Genomic DNA, 20,326 nt, shown 5'->3' with positions numbered 1-20,326 from the left:
TAATATATTGCCTAGAGTTGTAATATTTTTACCTATTTCCATTGAAGCAATCTAATTTTTCCTAACAAAGTAAACCTAGTGTCACAAACAAACCTAAATAGCCCAAGGGCAGAGAACTCAGGTTACATCACGAGGACTAAGCACTCGCGAAGCAATACTGATTTCCCGACTTCCAACTGTTGAAAGTTCTAAGATCTGAGTCATCTATACTCAAATTGAAGCCTTAAGTTGCCTAATACTTAAGAAAATAAGACTCGAGTAGCCTATACTCGGGCACAAGTCTAAAGTTTTGTAAACCTAGACAGACTTATTTACAAACTTAAGAAAACAAGACCTAAGTCTCCTAGACTAGGCACGCAAGCTAAGGAACTCAGAGTTATTTCCCGAGGATTGAGTGCTCACTAAGTAACATTAAGTCTCCAAGACCCGAGTCACCTAGACTCGAACACAAGTCCTAAGATGCCTAAACTTGGACAAACTCAAAGTTACTTCCCGAGGACCTAGTGCCCGTGAAACACACTGAGTACTCGGGAGCCAGAATTTGTTAAAATGTTTACAAGTCCTGAGTCGCCAAGACTCAGGCACGAGTCCCAAGTTGCATCAACTAGGGCATTCAAGAACAAAGTCTCTTAAGACTGCAGCCCATGCACGGTGGATAAAACGAGGTTGTGTAAATCGATTTTTTTTTTTTTTTGTGATGTTACATTACGTTAAAAATTTGAGAAAAACCTTGTTCGTTTTCGACCTCAAGGATTTGACCTGCCTACTGGGTGGCCCGGGCAACAACGGTAGCAACCTCCTTAGCGTGAAGGCGCTCCTCGAAGATTAGCCTTGTGTTGGGATTGTCAGTGAAGGCCAAGTTCATCTCCCTATTGCTCAGCCAGGCGACATAGAGTGTGTCCTTGGCGAGTAAGTCGGCCTCCTTGTTCAATTCATTAACTTTGTGTCGCACGACCTCCACCTCGAACGCAACCACTTGGACTATCTATCCTGCTTGACCGGCCTCTCTTTGAGCCTTGCCAGCCTCATCCGCAGAATTGAGGCTTCCGCCAATGCTTTGGCGGCCTCCTCCCGAGCCACCTTGGTCTCCTCCCGAGCTGCTATGGTCTTCTCCTGGACAACCCAAGCTTCTTCAGCTGCCTTGGATAGGGCCTCCTTGGTTGCCTTGGTGTGAGCTTTCTTGTATTCGACCACCTTGGACGAATTCTCCTCCAAAGCCCGGGCCCAAGTCCGTGTTAGGAAAACTTATACATGATCTTGTTTATTTTCATGTAGTCTCATATTAAACCAAAATTAATCTAAAATAACTTAGAACATATTTCTAAAATTGAATTCAAATATAAATAATGATAAGAACACTTATATTATATGCAGCGAAATGAATGAGTCATTTCTTCAGTTTCTCTAACCCTTGTATCCTTTCTTTTGCAGAGTATTACCAAGAAACTGAACTGTTCTTCAATTTCTTCATAGTCTTCCAAAGTATCCTTAGAATCACCTAGACTAGGGTGGGAAATTCTCAACACATGAGATAGATACAGAGAGAAGAAGAGAAAATAATAACGAGGCTTAGAAAAGGACGTATGTTTGTAGAGAGAATCTAAAACCTACAAGATCTTTTGATCTTCTTAGAAACAAGTGTCTGTCATCTATTTTCAACTCTCACTAAGCATTCCGTTTATAGACTCAATTAGGCCATTTAATTTAATTGAAAAATCAATAAAATAATAGATAATATCAGCCCTAGGTCAAAATTATCATGGCCTTTAGGCCCGTGAAATTTCTCATTTAATTATTAGCCCGTTGGACTTAAAATCAAGGCCTGTATTATTTCCTATTGATTAATTAATGAAATAATTATTCAAATTCTTGATCAAATTAATTATTTATAATTTGAACATTGATTTAAACTTATTTATTAATTTAGATATCAATTTATCTTAATTAACAAATATACCCTAATTTCTCTTTTCTTCTCTAAATTACATAACTCTGTGAAACTATCAAAAATTGACATGGTAAACTTTGATAATTCTAATTGATAATTAAATCAATTAATTGAGACTATCTAGATGATTTTATCCAAGGTACAGTGGGGACCATGGGCCTATTAATTCAAGCTCCAATAAATTATCATAAATTTAACAAATAAATTTACTAACTTTTTAATTCCTCGTGACTCCACTAAAGACTCAGAATTGCACTCTTGAATTCATAGAACGCTCTATAAGCAACATAGATACGTTATTAATTATCCATTGTTACAACCAGTGATGGAGCCAGACTTTGGCAAGAGGTGGGGCTTTCAATAGATTTAGAGTATTAGTGAGAGCTTTTGTGTTATTTTCTTTAATTATGTTAAAATATTTAATTAAAATTTCAAATAATATTTTTTTGAGGTGGGGCTTGAGCCCTCACAATGACAAAAATTCCTCCGTCCCTGGTTAAAACCATAATTGTCACTCAATCCTCTATAGACGGTTTACAATGAGATGGGACTAAAATACCATTTTACCCCTCATTGTATTTTAACCTTAAAACACTTAGTTCCTTGTAAATGATATTTTAGTAAACTAATATTAATTATTGAAATGAGATCTCTATCATTTAGTACCTTGAACCAAACTAAAAGGAAAGCATCGTTCCACTTCTTCATCAAAAGTTATAGATGTTCATATCTATGATTAACACTCCCACTCAATTATACTACCGAATTCCCAAGATGTAAGTATGGGCTAGTCCGTAGGGTAAGCTGGTAACGAACAAGTCAAAGAAATCAAATAATACAACCAGTTCAAAATTGAGATTGAATTGACCTATGGTCAACTATATGATATGACTAGATAATAACAATATGTTTACTTATCCTATCAATTGCCAATATCGGTCCAGTCCGATGTAACAAATACATCTGATCTTATCTACTTTGCTAATGTTCTAGAAAGAACATAACACTACGATGTGTAAGTAGATCATATCGTAGATTGGCAAGTCAATGTAAATCCTGTGCACTGACTAATCTTAGGACTAACTTATTTTGAACATATAATCATATTTATATTCCATTGTGATTACGTCACTATAAATACGATTAGTTATATGCTCAGGATTTAATAGAATTTTATATTAAACAAAAAATCATGAAAATAAAACATGTGAGAAAAGTGATTGACCAAGTCAAAAAATGATTTATATTATTTTATTGATAATAAATGAGATTACAAAGAAATTGAGTTTTAATTAGGGCATAAAACCCCAACAGTCCACTCCTTGGCCACCAGTTTCTCGAGCTCCTAAGAGCGAGCTTTCTCATCTTCCAAGGCCTTGTTAACGGCTCAAGCTCCTTGTGAAGGACTTCTTGTTGGGTCCTTAGTGCAACCAGCTCCTCTTGGGCCTGCTTCCACTCGAAGGACTTCGTTGTCACGACATCCCCCAAGCGCCGACACAAGGTGGCAGCCTGAAAACAAAAAATGCCAAGTTAATACCAAAGTCATAAGTGTTCCCAGAGACTAGTATAATTTTAAAAGCTTACCCTAGCAGTGGTGTAATGGTAGGAGGCGAGAAGAGCAATCTCTTTGTCGCCCCCTAAGTGTGCGAAGCTGCGAGAGGTCATCTCGCAGAAAGACGCGCTTACCCCTTGCAATAGCTCCACCGCCACCGGTGCGATGAGGCCCCTGAGCTTCTCGACGAAGAGGATATCCAACTCCGCCCGACCAATGGGAGGCTCAGGAGGCCTGCCCTTAGGAGGTTTGTACTGGTGGAGATACTTGGCCAGTGCCTTGAACTCCTGGTCTCCCTCTTCCAGGAGAGCATTGAAGTACTCCACCACCGCCTAGTACTTGGTGAGTTTTTCCCCTCGTGGTGCTCAGGGAAAATCACCATTCGAGGAGGCTCAACTATTGGGTTCTTTGATACCTCGAGGGACATCTGGTCTGCCTCTACTCTAAACATCCCTTCCACTGGGGAGGGAGACCCACCAATGAGGTTGATCATTGGTGGATCTACCACCATTGGGACTTCCTCTCGAACCATAGCCCCCGGAGCTAGGCCACGATAGCAGCTGCCAGGCCACGAGAGAAGTTGTTGGAGTAGCGGGCACAATCGCCAGTGCCATGGGGACATTTATCTGGGCTGGTCCCTCCAACCATTGCCTCTTCTTGCGTATAGCGTCTGCCATCCCCATATGATCTGCAAAGGGAAAAGGCAGACATTTAGCATTTATAAAATGATATAAAGATAAGTACAATATGCAAAACTAAAAAAGGCGTAAAGTCGAGAGCACGTGGGCTTCTCGAGAAGCCCCACCACTAAGTGACCCTTCCGGTTAAAGAATCGAGTGTGAAAACTCTCTCACGAGTCTACCCATCTCTTGAGTAGTGTTGGTCTCATATTGGCAAAGCCCGTTTGCATGGAAGGACGTCACGTCGTCCTGTGGTACAAAGTCCCGCTGAGGCAATCTTCTCCTCAGATGGTGGAGATAAGGATCGATCGGGTCCTGATAGACTTGATATTCCTTTGCAGTCCAAGGATGATCTGATGTGAGCCCACACGTGCTTGGACTTATCCCATCCCCTACAAGTTTAGTGTTATAAACTATAATGGGGGATTTACCTTGGTCTATTGAGGAAGACTCGATCCTAGCTTGGAGCTCTTCCTCAAGCTCTTGGTCCTCTCGAGCTTCTTCAGTTGCTCGAACAGCTTGAGCATTCTCAAAATGCTCCTCTAGCAGGCACTGATTATACTGTGTTTGAGTCAGTCCATCAATATGATTAATGTGGCGAGAAGCCACCTCCCGGGACTTTTTGGAGTTTCGGTACTGCTACAGGTCGACATTGCTTATGTGTTGTCCTTCTTGAAGAAGACCAACAACAACCAAGTTCTCCTTCATGACCAGCTATGTAATGCCCCGGATTCCCTATTATGGTTAACGGCTGGATTAGTAGGCCGGGAGGGCCATAACTGTTTAATTATGCCATTAAATGTGTTTATGCATGTTTATGAGAATTATATTATCATATGATGTTAAACGCATGTTTGTGAGTCCACATTTGTTTACAGGGGTATTATGGTAATTTGGCCCGTTGAGGGTATAATTGAATATTTGTTGTATGTTAATGATATATTGTGGGACCACATTATAATGTGGATTGGTTCGAGAATTTCGACATGAGACGATCGTTAAACATGATTTATTGGTTTGTTCATAACAAGTTTGAGCTCGGGGTTCGGGGTGAGTCTCGGGGTGATATTAAAGGTTATAGCGTTACCAGGGATTTTAGGGTAACGGGTTATGAAATTTGGTGCTTGAGGATATTGAGATTAGCGGGAATTGGGAAGCGTTAATTACAATTAACGGGTTAATCTAGAAGTACCAATTTTACCCCTAGAGTAGTTTGAAAGGCTTTAGATGTCACAAGGGCATTTTGGTCTTTTTAGGGGTGGATATATATGACTTAAGTGGCTGAAGCTGTAGGAAAAACAGTGTAAAAACAGGGGTTTTCCTTCTTTCTCTTCCCGTACACCACTTTCTCCATAGCTTTCCTTGGTGTTTTGTGTTCAAGGTGGGATATCAAGCTAAGGAAATTGAAAGGCAAGGTTGGAGCACTTGGTTCTGCTTGTGGGGGAGTTCAAAACAGGTCTTGAGGTAAGTTTTGGTCATTAAACTTAAGGCATGCTCTGTTTTTCGTTTTGGTTTTTAAGTTCATGGTTTTGATGTGGGAAGTGAGGATTAAAGGGAGTTCTTGGTGTTAGATGATTGGGTTTTGGTGAGAAGGTGTTATAGGTAAGGTTTGGGGGTTCAATTACATGTTTGGAGAAGGTTTTAAGATGATTCAAGGGGCTGGTTTGAAGGGAAAAACGCAGGGTTAAATTCTGGTTCGTGTGTGGCCGACTTGCTGATCTGGGCTGGGCGCCGCGGCGCAGCAGGGGTGCGCCGCGGCCCTTGGCGTTTGGCAGGCAGGGAGCCTCTCTGTCTGGAGGCGCGCCGCGGCGCAAAAGCAGGGAGGGCCGCGGCCCTTAGAGCCAATTTTGCTAAAATAAGGTTTTTAGCTTGGGGATTCAAACCATAGGCCTCGGGGTTGGACCTAGTACCCGGTTGGGTAGTATTTGATGTCTCGGGGGCTGGGATTTGGTTTGGGAACCCTTGGTTATTGTTTTTATTAATGAATCATATATTTTGGTTATGACCAGGTGACTGTCGAGGAATTTAAAGGTTGATCGTTCTCAGGGGTCGTTCATATAATTTTACTCACTCGAACCAGAGGTAAGAAAATAGTGTATGAATACAGTTGCACCCTGTATAGGTATATGACATGCGTGGTTTGATACTTGAGGCATGTTGATTGATATATGTGGACATGGATTGCATATTAAATGCTATTGAACGCTGATTATCTGCTTAAGACACTGACTAGTCAGGGACCGACTCTAAAGTCGAGAATCATGCATTGAATGGCTCTATAGCATTAATGCCTGACCGACCCTAGGGTCGAGAAACTTATAAGCGCTTGCCTGGTCTACGACCAGATGACTATAGCCAAGGTATATGACCCCGGTGACTGTTTGTCACAAGGCTAAGGGACGTTGTCCATAGTTTCGACTCTAGAGTCGTGAGGAAGGTTATGTTGGTGACCAATCACCATGCACCTGTCCTGATCAAGCTTATGAAAGAAATCACCTATTAGTCAAGCCTTGGTGACCCTATCGTCACATGGCTGGAGGGAGCGATGCTCATTATTGTGACTTTTGGCTATTGTCACCTACTTGTTGGACCGATAGTCCTGAGGGAATAACTACGATTATTGTTGATATTATATCATGCTATCTTGTGTTTTCTTGCTGGGCCTCGGCTCATGGGTGCTATGTGGTGCAGGTAAAGGAAAGGAAAAGCTTGGCCAGCCTTGAGAGGAGAGCTTGGGCGATGTAATGTACATACAGGGCCGCTTGACCGCCACGGTCAAGGAGTTCTCAGAGGGACTAGGGGTTTACCCTATTTTTGCCGCTTAGGCCGGCGGAGTTTGTATATCTGGAACTGTAGCAACTCTTTTGTAACCTGAACTACTTGTAAACATTTTAAAAGGCTCATGAGCAGTTTATTTACTTAATGAAAAGTACCCTTTCCTTTTTACTGGTTTTACACCTTAACCTGATAATAACACTTAGATCACGTTTTTAACCAAAGGACTCGGGTAGCGGGTCAAATTTCCGGTTCACCGTTCTCCGTAACTGTTCTGGGGTAGCCAGGGCGTTACAACTTGGTATCAGAGCAATGCCAAGGTTAGGGTTCCTGTAGACTGGCTGGGTATGTACACACATCGTCGAAGACAAGCTCGACTCATGGTTTGGTAACTATTTACGTGGTTACATGAATAATTGTTTAAACGTGATATATATGTGTTACCTGCATGGATGAGATATTATGCTGAGCCTGTGCCCTGAAATATCATATCTTCAGCAAATGTGTACTGATTAGTACTGAGATTGCTGGCGCCTGCTTATTAGTACGGTTGTTTATGAGTTATTAAGTGATACATGCTGAGTCCTGAATGCCATGAACATGTATCTGATTGTGAATATTGAGTGACTGTGGAATGTGACTATTATCTGTTTGTTCTTGGACCGTAAGGCGGCAAGAGGTTTAGTTATTACTACCTGACTGGCCGTATTGATTATTGTTTCAGTAAGGTATCAGTGACAGAATGAACCCAGAACAGACAGGCACCTCAGCTGGCCAGAATGGTCAGGGTCATAATAATGACAGTAGTCAGGGTCAAGTGAATGACCAATCTCAGGTTCCACAGCCAGCACCTGCAAACTGGCAGCAGATGTTTAATGATTTGTAGGCTTTAGTAGTAAAACAGGGAGAGGAGCTTCGTCTCCTAAGACAGCAACAAGTGCCAGTGGTAGCCAGTGTTGCAGAGGCACCTTCTGTGTCGGTGCCAGTTATTGGGCCACTGCCTGGGGTTGAAAACAGATTGGAACCTCTTTATGAGCGGTTCAGGAAACAGCAACCTCCTGTGTTTGAAGGCAGTGCTGATCCCACCAAAGCTGAACAGTGGATGAGCATGCTTACCACTATGCTTGACTTTATGAGGGTAGTTGGTAATGAGAGGGTGGCCTGTGCGGCCTATATGTTTCGGGAAGATGCCCGGATTTGGTGGGAAGTGGTTGGCCAGACCAAGGATGTTAATCTCCTGAGCTGGGAGGAATTTCAGACCTTGTTCAATGAAAAGTATTATAATGACGCCATTAGAGCGGCGAAGGCTGATGAATTTATGAGGCTACTTCAGGGAAACTTATCAGTGACCGAGTATGCCTTAAGGTTTGACCGTTTGGCTAAGTTTGCCAAGGAGCTGGTGCCCACTGATGGGACCAGGAGAGAGCGTTTCCTACAGGGGCTACAGCCTAGGTTAGCCCGAGATGTGCGCATCACCACTGTGGCAGGAGTCACTACTTATGCACAGGCGGTGGAGAAGGCACTTACAGCTGAAACTGCAGAGATAAAGATCTGGCGTGAGAATGCAGCCAGAAGAGATTTCAGGAGGCCAGGTCCTCCATTTATGGGTTCTGGTAGGGGTGTTGGCCCCAGTGATCAGAAGAGGAAGGTTCCTGATACCTTCCCAGTTCCAGGTCCTGACAGGAGACCTCGTGGTGTTACAATAGGTCGTCCTGGGGGCAGTGAAGCCTGGAAGTCCTATCCCGAGTGTCCTAGATGCAAGAGGCATCACTTGGGAGAGTGTAAGGCAAGGGCCTGCTTCTCTTGTGGAGCAGTGGGTCATTTGAAAAAGGATTGCCCAAAGGCAAGAAAGGAAGAACCCAGGAAGGCAGACAGCTCGGCCCCAGCGCGAGTGTTTGCATTGACTCAGGCAGAAGCTGAGGCTTCCCCCTCAGTTGTTACAGGTCAGCTTCTTAGTGCAGGAACTGCTTATAATGTATTGATTGACTCAGGTGCTACGCATTCCTTTGTTGCTAGTAGTGTTATTGGTAGATTGTGTAGACCTTGTGATTTTCATGCTGTGGGGTTTGGTACTTTGTTACCCACTGGGGAGCTGGTTGTATCCAGGAGGTGGGTCAGGTCTTTGCCAGTGATAGTGGAGGGCAGAGAGTTGTCAGTGGATCTTATAGAGTTGGTTATGACCGACTTCGATATGATACTGGGTATGGATTGGTTGGCCAAGTATGGGGCAACCATTGACTGCAGAAGGAAGATGGTCACCTTTGAGCCTGAGGGTGAGGATCCTTTTGTATTTGTTGGTACTGTGCATGGACCCTGTATTCCTATGATTCTGTATTGAGGGCTAGAGATTTATTGCAAGGGGGTTGCATTGGATTCTTAGCCAGTGTGGTTGATACCACTAAGGTTGTGCCAGTGAGACCAGAGGATACTAGACTTGTGTGTGAATTTCTGGATGTGTTTCCAGAGGATTTGCCAGGGTTGCCACCATACAGAGAGATTGAGTTCGTTATAGAACTGGCCCCAGGGACGGAGCCAGTGTCTAGAGCACCATACAGAATGGCCCCAGCTGAGTTGAAAGAATTAAAGGTACAGCTGCAAGAGCTGTTGGATTTGGGTTTTATCAGACCTAGCTTTTCACCTTGGGGTGCGCCAGTTCTGTTTGTGAAGAAGAAAGATGGTTCTTTGAGGATGTGTATAGATTACAGGGAACTGAATAAGTTGACAATTAAGAACCGGTATCCTTTGCCAAGGATAGATGATCTGTTTGATCAATTGCAGGGTAAGACGGTATTCTCTAAGATCGACCTTCGTTCTGGTTATCATCAGTTGAGGGTCAAGGAGGGAGACATACCGAAGATTGCTTTTCGCACTAGGTATGGGCATTACGAGTTTCTAGTTATGTCCTTTGGATTGACTAATGCCCCTTCCGCTTTCATGGACATGATGAACAGAGTGTTCAAGGATTATTTAGACCAGTTTGTGATCGTCTTTATCGATGATATTCTGGTGTATTCTCAGACTGAGTCAGAACATGAGCAACATCTGAGGTTGGTTCTGCAGAGGTTGAGAGAGCACAGATTGTTTGCAAAGTTCAAGAAATGTGAATTCTGGTTGTCTCAGGTGTCTTTCCTTGGGCACATTGTCAGTAAGGAGGGGATTAAAGTGGATCCATCAAAGATTGAAGCGGTCAGAGATTGGCCAAGGCCAAAGAATGCTTCTGAGGTTAGGAGTTTCCTTGGATTGGCAGGGTATTACAGGCGTTTTGTGGAAGGGTTCTCAAAGATTACTACTTCGTTGACTGAGCTGACACGCAAAGGTCAGAAGTTTGTGTGGTCAGACAAGTGTGAGAACAGCTTCCAAGAGTTGAAACAGAGGTTGATTACAGCTCCAGTTCTGAGTCTTCCGACAGACCAGGAGAAGTTTGTGATATACTGCGATGCTTCTCATCAGGGTTTGGGCTGTGTTTTGATGCAATCAGAGAGAGTTATAGCTTATGCTTCTCGTCAGTTGAAGGAGTACGAGAAGAGGTATCCTACCCATGACTTAGAGTTGGCAGCGGTGGTTTTCACTTTAAATATTTGGAGGCATTATCTCTATGGAGAGAAGTGTGAGATTTATACAGACCACAAGAGCCTGAAGTATTTCTTCACTCAGAAAGACTTGAACATGAGGCAAAGGCGTTGGCTGGAACTAGTGAAAGATTATGATTGTGAGATTCTGTATCACCCAGGGAAAGCCAACGTGGTAGCTGATGCTTTAAGTCGGAAGGGTCCGGGACATATTCATGGTATTAGACTGATAGCCAGGGAATTAGCTGATGATATGACCAGAGCTGGTATAGAGTTGCTGGTGGGCCAGTTGGCCAATGTTACGCTACAGTCTACGCTGTTAGAGAGGATTAAAGAGGGTCAGTTGAGTGATCCACAGCTGATCAAGATTAGAGAGGATGTTCTGGCTAAGAGCATCCAGGGATTATACAGTGTCTGATTTGGGGTTATTGAGATACAAGGGACGGATATGTGTTCCATTAGACACTGCGTTGAGGCGGGAGATTCTGGACGAATCTCATACTACACCTTACTCTTTGCATCCAGGCACCACGAAGATGTACCAGGATGTAAGATCATTGTACTGGTGGCCAGGGATGAAGAGAGATGTAGTGAAATATGTGGCTAAGTGCTTGACATGTCAGCAGGTCAAGGCTGAGCATCAGAGGCCGGCAGGGTTACTGCAGCCTCTGGATATCCCAGAGTGGAAGTGGGAAGACATCACAATGGACTTTATGGTGGGCTTGCCCAGGACAGTTGGTCAGCATGATTCCATTTGGGTGATAGTGGATCGTTATACCAAGTCAGCTCACTTTCTACCAGTGAGGACTACTTATACTGTTGATCAGTATGCAGATCTCTATGTGAGAGAGATCGTGCGCCTCCATGGAGCTCCTAGGTCGATCGTGTCTGATCGGGACCCTACATTCACTTCCAAGTTTTGGAAGAGTTTACAGACAGCCATGGGTACACGACTGAAGTTCAGTACAGCTTATCATCCTCAGACAGATGGGCAATCTGAGAGGATGATCCAGATATTAGAAGACATGTTGAGGGCATGTGTGCTGGACTTCGGTGGATCGTGGAATAAGTATCTGCCTTTGATAGAGTTCTCCTATAATAACAGTTACCAGTCTACCATTGGTGTTGCACCTTATGAGATGCTGTATGGTAGGAAGTGTAGATCTCCCATTCATTGGGATGAGACAGGTGAAAGGAGATACTTAGGTCCTGAGGCAGTTCAGAGGACCAGTGAGGCTATTGATAAGATTAGAGCTCGGATGCTTACTTCTCAGAGTAGACAGAAGAGCTATGCAGATCCCAAACACAGGAACGTGGAGTTCCAGGTAGGAGACTATGTCTTCCTTAGAGTCTCGCCGTGGAAAGGGGTGAGAAGGTTTGGGAAGAAAGGCAAGCTGAGTCCCAGGTTTGTAGGTCCATTTGAGATCCTGGAGAGGATTGGTCAAGTGGCTTACAGGCTAGCTTTGCCTCCGGCGTTGTCGGCCGTGCATAATGTATTCCATGTGTCCGCTCTTCGGAGGTATGTATCTGATGAGAGTCATGTTTTGAGTTATGAGGATCTGGAGCTTGAGCCAGATCTCTCCTTTGAGGAGCAGCCTGTTCAGATACTTGATCAGAAGGATAAAGTCCTCAGGAACAAGACAATACCTTTGGTTAAGGTATTGTGGAGGAACAGCAAGGTCGAGGAGGCGACCTGGGAGCTGGAGTCTGATATGCGGAGTCAGTTTCCCGAGCTGTTCAGGTAAATTTCGAGGACAAAATTTCTGTAAGGAGGGGATAGTTGTAATGCCCCGGATTCCCTATTATGGTTAACGGCTGGATTAGTAGGCCGGGAGGGCCATAACTGTTTAATTATGCCATTAAATGTGTTTATGCATGTTTATGAGAATTATATTATCATATGATGTTAAACGCATGTTTGTGAGTCCACATTTGTTTACAGGGGTATTATGGTAATTTGGCCCGTTGAGGGTATAATTGAATATTTGTTGTATGTTAATGATATATTGTGGGACCACATTATAATGTGGATTGGTTCGAGAATTTCGACATGAGACGATCGTTAAACATGATTTATTGGTTTGGTCATAACAAGTTTGAGCTCGGGGCTCGGGGTGAGTCTCGGGGTGATATTAAAGGTTATAGCGTTACCAGGGATTTTAGGGTAACGGGTTATGAAATTTGGTGTTTGAGGATATTGAGATTAGCGGGAATTGGGAAGCGTTAATTACAATTAACGGGTTAAGCTAGAAGTACCAATTTTACCCCTAGAGTAGTTTGAAAGGCTTTAGATGTCACAAGGGCATTTTGGTCTTCTTAGGGGTGGATATATATGACTTAAGTGGCTGAAGCTGTAGGAAAAACAGTGTAAAAACAGGGATTTTCCTTCTTTCTCTTCCCGTACACCACTTTCTCCATAGCTTTCCTTGGTGTTTTGTGTTCAAGGTGGGATATCAAGCTAAGGAAATTGAAAGGCAAGGTTGGAGCACTTGGTTCTGCTTGTGGGGGAGTTCAAAACAGGTCTTGAGGTAAGTTTTGGTCATTAAACTTAAGACATGCTCTGTTTTTCGTTTTGGTTTTTAAGTTCATGGTTTTGATGTGGGAAGTGAGGATTAAAGGGAGTTCTTGGTGTTAGATGATTGGGTTTTGGTGAGAAGGTGTTATAGGTAAGGTTTGGGGGTTCAATTACATGTTTGGAGAAGGTTTTAAGATGATTCAAGGGACTAGTTTGAAGGGAAAAACGCAGGGTTAAATTCTGGTTCGTGTGTGGCCGACTTGCTGATCTGGGCTGGGCGCCGCGGCGCAGCAGGGGTGCGCTGCGGCCCTTGGCGTTTGGCAGGCAGGGAGCCTCTCTGTCTGGAGGCGCGCCGCGGCGCAAAAGCAGGGAGGGTCGCGGCCCTTAGAGCCAATTTTGCTAAAATAAGGTTTTTAGCTTGGGGATTCAAACCATAGGCCTCGGGGTTGGACCTAGTACCCGGTTGGGTAGTATTTGATGTCTCGGGGGCTGGGATTTGGTTTGGGAACCCTTGGTTATTGTTTTTATTAATGAATCATATATTTTGGTTATGACCAGGTGACTATCGAGGAATTTAAAGGTTGATCGTTCTCAGGGGTCGTTCATATAATTTTACTCACTCGAACCAGAGGTAAGAAAATAGTGTATGAATACAGTTGCACCCTGTATAGGTATATGACATGCGTGGTTTGATACTTGAGGCATGTTGGTTGATATATGTGGACATGGATTGCATATTAAATGCTATTGAACGCTGATTATCTGCTTAAGACACTGACTAGTCAGGGACCGACTCTAAAGTCGAGAATCATGCATTGAATGGCTCTATAGCATTAATGCCTGACCGACCCTAGGGTCGAGAAACTTATAAGCGCTTGCCTGGTCTACGACCAGATGACTATAGCCAAGGTATATGACCCCGGTGACTGTTTGTCACAAGGCTAAGGGACGTTGTCCATAGTTTCGACTCTAGAGTTGTGAGGAAGGTTATGTTGGTGACCAATCACCATGCACCTGTCCTGATCAAGCTTATGAAAGAAATCACCTATTAGCCAAGCCCTGGTGACCCTATCGTCACATGGCTGGAGGGAGCGATGCTCATTATTGTGACTTTTGGCTATTGTCACCTACTTGTTGGACTGATAGTCCTGAGGGAATAACTACGATTATTGTTGATATTATATCATGCTATCTTGTGTTTTCTTGCTGGGCCTCGGCTCATGGGTGCTATGTGGTGCAGGTAAAGGAAAGGAAAAGCTTGGCCAGCCTTGAGAGGAGAGCTTGGGCGATGTAATGTACATACAGGGCCGCTTGACCGCCACGGTCAAGGAGTTCTCAGAGGGACTAGGGGTTTACCCTATTTTTGCCGCTTAGGCCGGCGGAGTTTGTATATCTGGAACTGTAGCAACTCTTTTGTAACCTGAACTACTTGTAAACATTTTAAAAGGCTCATGAACACTTTATTTACTTAATGAAAAGTACCCTTTCCTTTTTACTGGTTTTACACCTTAACCTGATAATAACACTTAGATCACGTTTTTAACCAAAGGACTCGGGTAGCGGGTCAAATTTCCGGTTCACCGTTCTCCGTAACTGTTCTGGGGTAGCCAGGGCGTTACAAGCTGGCCCAGGTATAGCTCCATGTTCAGAAGACTCTTCATCTCCTGCAAGCGTTCTTCGTACGCTTGGACGAAGGGAGTTCGTCGATAAGGACCTAACAAAAAGGAATTGCTATGTATTGGAAGGATGACTGGCATCGGAGGACAAGAGTGAGAAAAGATAGTGATATTTACCAACCCTGAAGAACTCGAGGATAAGGGTAGGGTTGGTCCGCATTAGGAAACCATTTGTGAAGAAAAAATGTTCCTTATAATCCTGTGTGTGGCTCTCGTTGTGATGAGGAGATTTTTACACAATGGCCGGACTGGTGTACTTCATCAAGGTATAGTACCCATCGAGGTCACCCTGCTTCTTCTTCGGGCAAGCAGCTGTACAAGTATAGGATCTCGACTCGAGAAGGCACGGGCCAGTTCCTTCTCCGGTAAAGGATGTATAGGCCCGCGAGGACCTGAACCCATTCGGGGATGATTGGAATGGGGCAATTCTCACATACTTCAAGAAATCCACAAAGTATTGGTGGAGGGGCAGCGCAACTCCAGCCTGGAGGTGTGACTGACTCCAAGCCCCAAGGTCATTCATGCTCCGATGTGCCCTCTCTGTGTCCCAGCAAAGGCGCATGATGCGGTCTCCAATCCCGTAATGACTTATAATTCACTCAAGGGCCCTAGGATGCTTTTTTTGGGGAGCTGCTCCGTCTCGAACCTTGCAACCTCACATTTTTGGGTAGGATGAGCAATGGGAGCTATGTTCACCTCCTCCTTCAAGGCGCCCCACTGAACATACCTCTCAGCCACCAGAGTTGCCTCCCTAATTGCTATAGCCTAGACCGACACCAAATTTGGTGCATGCCTCTCTGCTGGTTGTTTGTCACCTTCTCGGGCTATGGCAAGTTACTTGTGGTCGAATGTGTTGAATCCCTGTTGGTGAAGTTCGCAAAGTTCCTCGGACATCTGAAACAAAAACCAAGCAGTTAAGCACCTTGACCAAAGGAAAAATGGCCAAAACACGAGAACCCCTAAGAAAATTGCGCGGGGAGTGGAGCAGAGATAAAATTTCTAAGGGAAAGGAGTGTCACCAGAACTCTAGATTGGCTCCTTGAGACACCACCAGAAACTCAATAACATCACCGAGATTTGGAAAATTTCCAAAATCTAGTTGAATGCCCATAATGCGAAAAAATGCCAAAAAGCCTAAACGATCCATTATGGCTAGTTTTAAGATTAGCACAGACCTAAAATAGTGCTAAAAGATGTAGAAATAACCTCTAAATCCTAAGAGCCTAAGTGAAAACCTAGAAAACAACAAGAACATATACTCAAATAGAGAAGATGAAAGAAGCTCACTCGATATGAAGCTATGGTAAGTGTCAAGCCTAGTTCGGACGCGAAAATACTTCGTGCGATTAACCCATATATAGGTCGATTCTCTCCAACCTTCTAGGATCACAGACGAGTAGGTGCGAAGAGTGATCAACGTGTTGTTGGTAGAGAGAAGGGGTTTTTACAACTTTGGAATGGGAAAGTTTTCGAATGCAAAAGTGAAGAACGAGAAGCAAAAATTTGAATATGTACTCAAGAACTTGGACGGGAAGCAATCAACCCCCAGTCGTTGATAACCTAGGGAGTAGGTACTCGAGCGTGATCCAATGGTTGCGATTACGAAGGCACGGATCATGATCAAAAAATCAGAAAGGACACCACGGGTATAGCGTGAAAGGATGCCTCGGGTACGGAATAGACGTCTTGGCTATGGAAAAGACCTCTCATTAAATGGAACCGATTGATGGGCCCAACAATAGAGAGTTAACATGTGGCGTCAGACCTCGAGGAAGCCCAATTGTCTCAATCCAAGTACGTCCCACAGATTTACTCTTCTCACTCTAAATCTCCAATGTGGACAAATGTTGGTGGACAAATGTCGAGTAAAGACTTGGTGGACAAATGTTGTCCGTGGTTTCACCAAGTGACACGTGGCATGCATGAGGAGTAATTAAGTCCATACGGAAGTTGGTTAAGCTTCTTGGAGCTTGCTTGGAGCTCCCGAGAAGAAAAGCCTTGCCTTTTATTAAACGTTCACCACCTACGGAGAAGTATGTCTTCGGGGAAGGTTACTTCTTGAGAACTCATGCAGAACGTCCCCTCCAGATCCTCTACTCCATTCAAGTGCTCCAGGCCGGCAAGTTCCATCCTCCTAACTCCTTATATTTATCCTCAACCAAAACCAATGAGTTAATGTTATCAGCAGTGGTGACTTTTCAATTGAGATGTACACTATTCATGAGTTTTTGAAATCGGTGAAACAAAAGGTGTGTCTTCAATTCAAAAGGGAGATGAAACTGATATATCAAACGTGAAGAAGGTGAACAAATTCTCTAAATTCAGGTGGAGCTGCGGCAATTGAAGTAGTAATGGTGGTGCTTAAGTGCTCCGATCCGGTTATACGGTGGTCTTTAAATACCCACGAAAAGCAACAAGTTTAGAGAGAGAGAGAGAGTAAATGAGAAAGAGGGAGAGACTACTGAGTATTATTTTTAATAAAATAATTGTAAAAAATATACATAAATCTAAAGTGGAAAGTAAAAGTATTATTCTTTTATTATAAAATATTCCAATAAAAATGACCAAATATTTGAGAGGAGTAAACTCTTTGTTAACTATCCTGCTCCCTATGTGTTTTCCACCATTGGATCAGTAATAGACGATCCAAAAATTGTCCTTACGGGTAGGGACAAATGCAATGTTCTATTTTTCCAATATACACGATGTCTATGAATTTTCATCAATATTAAAAATATGTCTGATATTACTCTAAAATTATAATACTGATATTTTCATCCAGGTAAAGCTGAAAAAAAACTATGATTTAATAAGAAGCCAATTCAGCTCATAATACACACATCAACATTTAACTTGCAATTCCAAAGCCGAAAAAAAAAGTAGCGCATCTTATTGCCCTGCACTGCATGTAAAATAGGTGTCGATTTTTAGTCTGCACAAGCAAGTGCATGGTTTAGCATTTACAAGTGGCATTTATTGTGCCAAGGAGGCCACTGCAATTGACAAATTCACCGATGCTCTAAAATGGTTTTTTTTTTTTTTCAAAATTTGAAGAATCTAAGACTAAAAATGCTTCTAACATATGCCTTTAAACCATTCTTATTTTACATCACTCTAATTTTATATCATTCTTGCTCTACATATAGAAAAAAGTTTAAAGTATCTTTAAACATTTTTTTAATGTTTTTATACACTTTTCACTCTTTCTTTCTAAATTAATTAATATTTTATTATTTATTTTTTTGTATTATTTTAATTAATAAAATTATGTAAAGATATAATATTAAAATGATGTATGGAAAGAAAATATAGAGAGATTTTTATATGGTATAATATAAATATTTAATTTAACATAGAGAAAATAAAGTTTAGGTGATGTTTTTGTTTAAGGACTGAATAAAAATTCTGCTGGTGCACAAGAAAAACAACTATAATTTAATAATATGACGTCAATCAAAATAAAATATTATTATATTAAAAAAAAAAGGAAAAAGTGACCAACTGATTTTAGTTATTAATAAATTTTTAAAAAAAAGCAAATGTTTTAAACAACCAAATTAAAAAAATATATATATATATATATATAAAACCAAAATGCCCGTTTAGTACCCCAACTAATAGCTAATTCCCCTCGAGTTAGATCTATTGGGGTATTAAGTAAATTAAGCGGGCATACACGGCGCCACGCACGCATTAGCAGCGAGACGCGTTGGTCTTCCGCTTGGCTGCGCTACTTATAGAGGATGCATTTCCACGTGGTCTCTTGGTGGCCGTTGGATTAATGTTGAAGTCAAACCCCATTCCATCTCCACCGACCATGTCCGCGAACATCTTCTGGAGATCCTCAAAGCTATCACCCTACAAGATATTTTTCCCGAATGAAAACTATATATTATAGAGTGTAGCAAATTATTTGCGTAACGGAATCGTATAACACGGGCAAAATTACTGTTTTGCCATCAGCGAGGAAAAAATAAAAAGTTATATTCCAACAACATAAGTATGTGTACCTCGTCTTTCACATTATTCATCATAGATATCATCTCTTGCATGAAATCACAAAAGTCCTGAAAAGATTGATGAGATGTAATGACACGTCAGCAATTAAAAAATTATTCCAAAAAAAATGTATTCAGGCGAAAAATTAAACGGCAAAGAAGTGAAACTGTGAAAAGTGAGTCTACAATTTCACTTTTCAGTCTTACGAACATCTTTATTTACTAACAGAGAGTGATGCTATGCGCAAAGAATCAACGACGTCGTTTCAATATTTACAATTTACCAAAGCTTGTGACTTCGGGCTTTGAAACGACGTCGTTTCAATTTAAATTTTCTTTTACCAATTATTGAGTACGAGGCTTGGAAAATAAATAGACGTCAAATTGAGGGAGAGAGTACGGACTTCGTCTTCTTCCTCCAGAGGATCGTATAGCCCTGCGTCGTACATTGATCTCTTGGCCTGGTCCGAAAGGACTGCAAAAACCGTCAAACAGAAAGGCAATGGCGTCATTATGGATGAAAATTCTTTGATAATAAAGTTCTGGGAAATGGAGAAGAGACGGTGAGTTTTTTGTTTTACCGGAGTAAGCTTCTTGGATTTGCTGAAACCGTCGTTTGGCTTCTCCGGAAACGTTCGGTTTCTGAGCCCATCTGTCCGGGTGCCATTTCTCATCGAATAAAAACAAAAGGGAAGATTTTCATAAGGAATTAGAGTTTTTGAATGAAATTTCGCCAAAAACAAACAAACAAACAACTGATCGTATCGTAAAGTCCAAAATAAACAATAAAAAAGGAAGATGAAGGTTAAAAAAGAGACGGCGTTATGAGGATTTACCAGAGCAAGCTTCCGGTAGGCTGTACGGACATCGGAGTCGGAGGCATCCCTACGAATTCCGAGAACGGCGTAGTAGCAAGATCCACCGTTGGATACGCCTTCCCGATCCATCAAACGGTGAAAAAAATACACGTATTCAAACTCGTTAGGCTCCTCCTCAATACCAAATCCAAAAGCTGAGAAAAAACCTGCTTGAAATTTGATCAGACCATGGAGAACCACAATGGGGCCAAAATGCGAGAGAGAATATCAGAGGAAGAGAGAGAAAATTAATGAAGATAAAAATAAGAAAGAGGAGAAGAGAAGGAAAGTGGGGTAGAGAGAGAGAGAACAAAAAATATCTATGGGTTAAGGCGGAGAGTAGCTGGTGAAAGAAGATATGTCAAAAGAAACTTCCAGACATTCATCTTTTTCTACGATTGAAGAAGTGTGTTTTTCGGTTTTGGCTTTTGAGATTAGATATTTTCTTTTCGTATTTATTAATCCCCATTGAGTTTAACAAAATTACGATGGCTTGCCATTATTTTATTATTATTTATTTTAGATTCCGTGGTGGCGATTATTCCATTTTGGCTATTAAATTTCCTAATATAGTAATTTACTTTTTTTTTAAGGAATGTAATATTAGTAGATTCTAGAAATATGGGATGATTTCAATCTTATAATATAATGAAAATGTCTTTTAAAAAATATATATAAGTATGCCATTCTTGATTTAATAATACTGAAGGTACTTGTCAAAATCACTTATTTTTTACAAAATACTTTAATGTTATA

At 42.1% G+C, this 20,326-nt stretch overlaps 1 protein-coding gene across 1 annotated transcript; it reads right to left on the bottom strand.

Annotated features, from left to right (window-relative positions):
- Positions 1-18,164: 18,164 nt before the first annotated feature.
- Positions 18,165-19,958, bottom strand: LOC133788416 (uncharacterized). The gene is made up of 5 exons (XM_062225893.1): positions 19,550-19,958; positions 19,295-19,382; positions 19,118-19,188; positions 18,726-18,782; positions 18,165-18,573 (listed from the first exon to the last, which is right to left on the bottom strand). Exons 1-5 carry the CDS (start codon positions 19,658-19,660, stop codon positions 18,409-18,411), a joined length of 492 nt encoding a protein of 163 aa, XP_062081877.1. The 5' UTR covers positions 19,661-19,958; the 3' UTR covers positions 18,165-18,408.
- Between the last annotated feature and the right edge of the window lie 368 nt (positions 19,959-20,326).

Source organism: Humulus lupulus, chromosome 7, assembly GCF_963169125.1.
Source record: "Humulus lupulus chromosome 7, drHumLupu1.1, whole genome shotgun sequence".
Classification (NCBI taxonomy): domain Eukaryota; kingdom Viridiplantae; phylum Streptophyta; class Magnoliopsida; order Rosales; family Cannabaceae; genus Humulus; species Humulus lupulus.
The sequence above is the reverse complement of the archived record's forward strand: the minus strand, read 5'-3'. Positions and strand labels throughout refer to the sequence as shown.